This window comes from Myotis davidii, unplaced genomic scaffold, assembly GCF_000327345.1.
Source record: "Myotis davidii unplaced genomic scaffold, ASM32734v1 scaffold1745, whole genome shotgun sequence".
Taxonomy (NCBI): domain Eukaryota; kingdom Metazoa; phylum Chordata; class Mammalia; order Chiroptera; family Vespertilionidae; genus Myotis; species Myotis davidii.
Window position 1 is genome coordinate 1,100,950 of NW_006295921.1, and position 2,332 is coordinate 1,103,281.

Consider the following 2,332-nt stretch of genomic DNA (forward strand, 5'->3'; position numbering starts at 1 on the left):
AAGTAGCTTTAACATTTATACAAAATGTATAAAATGTTTAGGCCGGTAGAATGGACAACAACACACAAAGTGCCTGGGTTGGTGTAATTAAGAACAGTGTTCATGAAGAACATTCATGCAATGAAGGAATCTAATCCAGGGCTCGTGAACAGATGACTACGTCAATATGAAGATCATTTAAACAGAAACTAGCAGGACCTTTTTATATAAAATCAATATTCTAAGGTTTAATTCTGTGAATTACGCAACAGTATGGTCTGTTCCTGCTTTGGCTAACTGGAAGCGACTAAGTGTGATATTTCTGTCATAATTACAGTTTTCTGACATAGTAAACCTGCACACCAAATATGTCAGACTGTGTGCTAGCATTTCTGCCATGTATGTCACCATGATGTGATCATTTCATGTAAGTCTGGGGGGAAGGGGAAGAAGAAAAGACCCACTATGACTACGACTGGTGTGTGAGTGTGAAGTGAAACAGACGAGCCCTATGGCTGCTGCCTCTGACGCAGGACCTCGGCGTGGTCATCTGTGACCTGACGCCGGAGGCACGGGAATCCTATCCCTTCCCAGGGCAGTGTCTCCACAAGAAACAAGGGTCCCGTAGGGGACATGCGACCCACCATGATGCTGTAGGACAGCTTCTCGGGCAGGGTGCTGAGCCGCTCCTGCAGGGCGCTGTAGTCGTCCTCCACCTGCTGCCTGTGGACAAAAACACCAAGCCCTCCATCAGCACACCGTCGGCTCCTCCGCAGGCTCTGTGCCAGCGCGCGGCTAGTCAGAAACCTCGTTTCAGCCATTTGAAGACAGAAATGTTTCTTTTCATTTACAAATCCAGTTTTCACAAAGTTTCGCAATGGCATGACGCCGTGACCACTTCTCGGGGAGGGAGCCGCCAGGGCTCTGGCTGCAGAAGAGGAGCACTCCCGTCTGGAGACTCGTGTCTCCGCTGGAGGAAGGTGTCTGACCTGAGTGAAACCTGGCAGCTAAGGCAGACAGTGATGCTGGAGGGAAACGGAAACTGAGGGGAAGGAAGGGGCTAGGGAAGCTCCTGGGTGAGTGGACACTGGCTGCAGAGTAGAAACAAGCAATAAAATCTGATCGGGGCTTCCGTCCCCAGAAAGCTGGGGGCTGGAAAGTGGGGAGCCATGCCCCCCATCCAGGCGGCTCCTGTGAGGAGGGGGCAGAACCCACAGGGGCGGGAAGAAATCAGGCAGCGGTCAGCACAGGCAGCCCAAAGGCTCTGCATCTGCTTCCCGCTCCGTCCAAACAGAGCTGCCTGGCAGTTCATGTCGACAACAAAGATGGGACTTTGCAGGAGCAGAGATGGCCGCCGCCTCCACCTGGGAGCCCCTCGGGGCCTACGCCCCCTGCAAGCACAGCCCTTCCCCGGAGATGAGGTTTCCTGAGGTCTCCGCTAGGTGCCGGCTGCAGGCAAAACCAGGGCACTGACGTGTTTTAAGGCAGAAGGTTCTGTCAACGTTTTAAAGTAACAAACCTCACCAATTCAGCAAGCAACTTAAAAAGAACATGTAGATGTTGTCAAACTGAAATTGGGATAAACTGCCACGAGACCATCGCTCTCCAGATAATAAAAATGGCTTCTACAAGCGTCGGGCCTGCTTTCAGTTTACACCTCGGCTCCCTGCGTCACCAGGGCACCACCAATGCCACTGCCTCAGAGTCCAGAGGACACGAGGGACTTCACACACACGCTGCTCGCCCTGAGAAGCCCCTGCGGTCAGTGTCACTCTTCAGCGTTCTCCTCTCACGAAAGAGGAGGGAGGAAGATGAGGAGCCACACACGGGAGAGAAACCAGGCCTCTCCTGTCAGAGGTCCTTCTGGAACAGGCCTGTTGACAGACTGCACAGCCAGCTGTGCGTGCGGGGCTCCGGAGACGGGCTGTGTGGGCAGGAAATGGGACAGCGAGTGTCCATGAGGCCAACTTGGTGCAACGCCTGCGCGCCATAGGCGCCTGTTAAACCTACTGTACGCTAGCAGTTATGTTTTAGAAGAGTGATTTTGCAAATGCTCACACACTAACATTAGCTTAGATGCAAACAATTCCTGGGCAGCTTGGCAAGAAGCTGGTGAAAAACAGTTGCTTACAAGAATTGGGGGTAAAGGAGAGGAGGGAAGCTACAACCACTCTGACCCTGAAGCCCAGAATATTCACTCTGCCCCTTGCGTGAATGAATCCTTTGAAAGTGCACAGGCCAGCATGGTCAGTAGACATCACGTGCATTTTAAACGTCACCCTCTCTGCTCCTTCACTGCGTCGGTGTCACCACTGAGAAGGGCTCAGCGGCACAGATTGTCCTTAACGCCCGG

The 2,332-nt window shown here is 52.6% G+C and overlaps 1 protein-coding gene across 2 annotated transcripts in view; it reads right to left on the minus strand.

Annotated features, from left to right (window-relative positions):
• The window catches only part of URI1 (URI1 prefoldin-like chaperone), a 26,065-nt gene that overhangs the window by 20,833 nt on the left and 2,900 nt on the right, over positions 1–2,332 (minus strand). For both annotated transcript variants that reach the window (XM_015568586.1, XM_015568585.1), the window contains one exon: positions 624–702. In XM_015568586.1, the coding sequence (XP_015424072.1) occupies positions 624–626 (3 nt within the window). In that variant the 5' untranslated portion in view covers positions 627–702. The remainder of the gene's footprint in view (positions 1–623; positions 703–2,332) is intronic.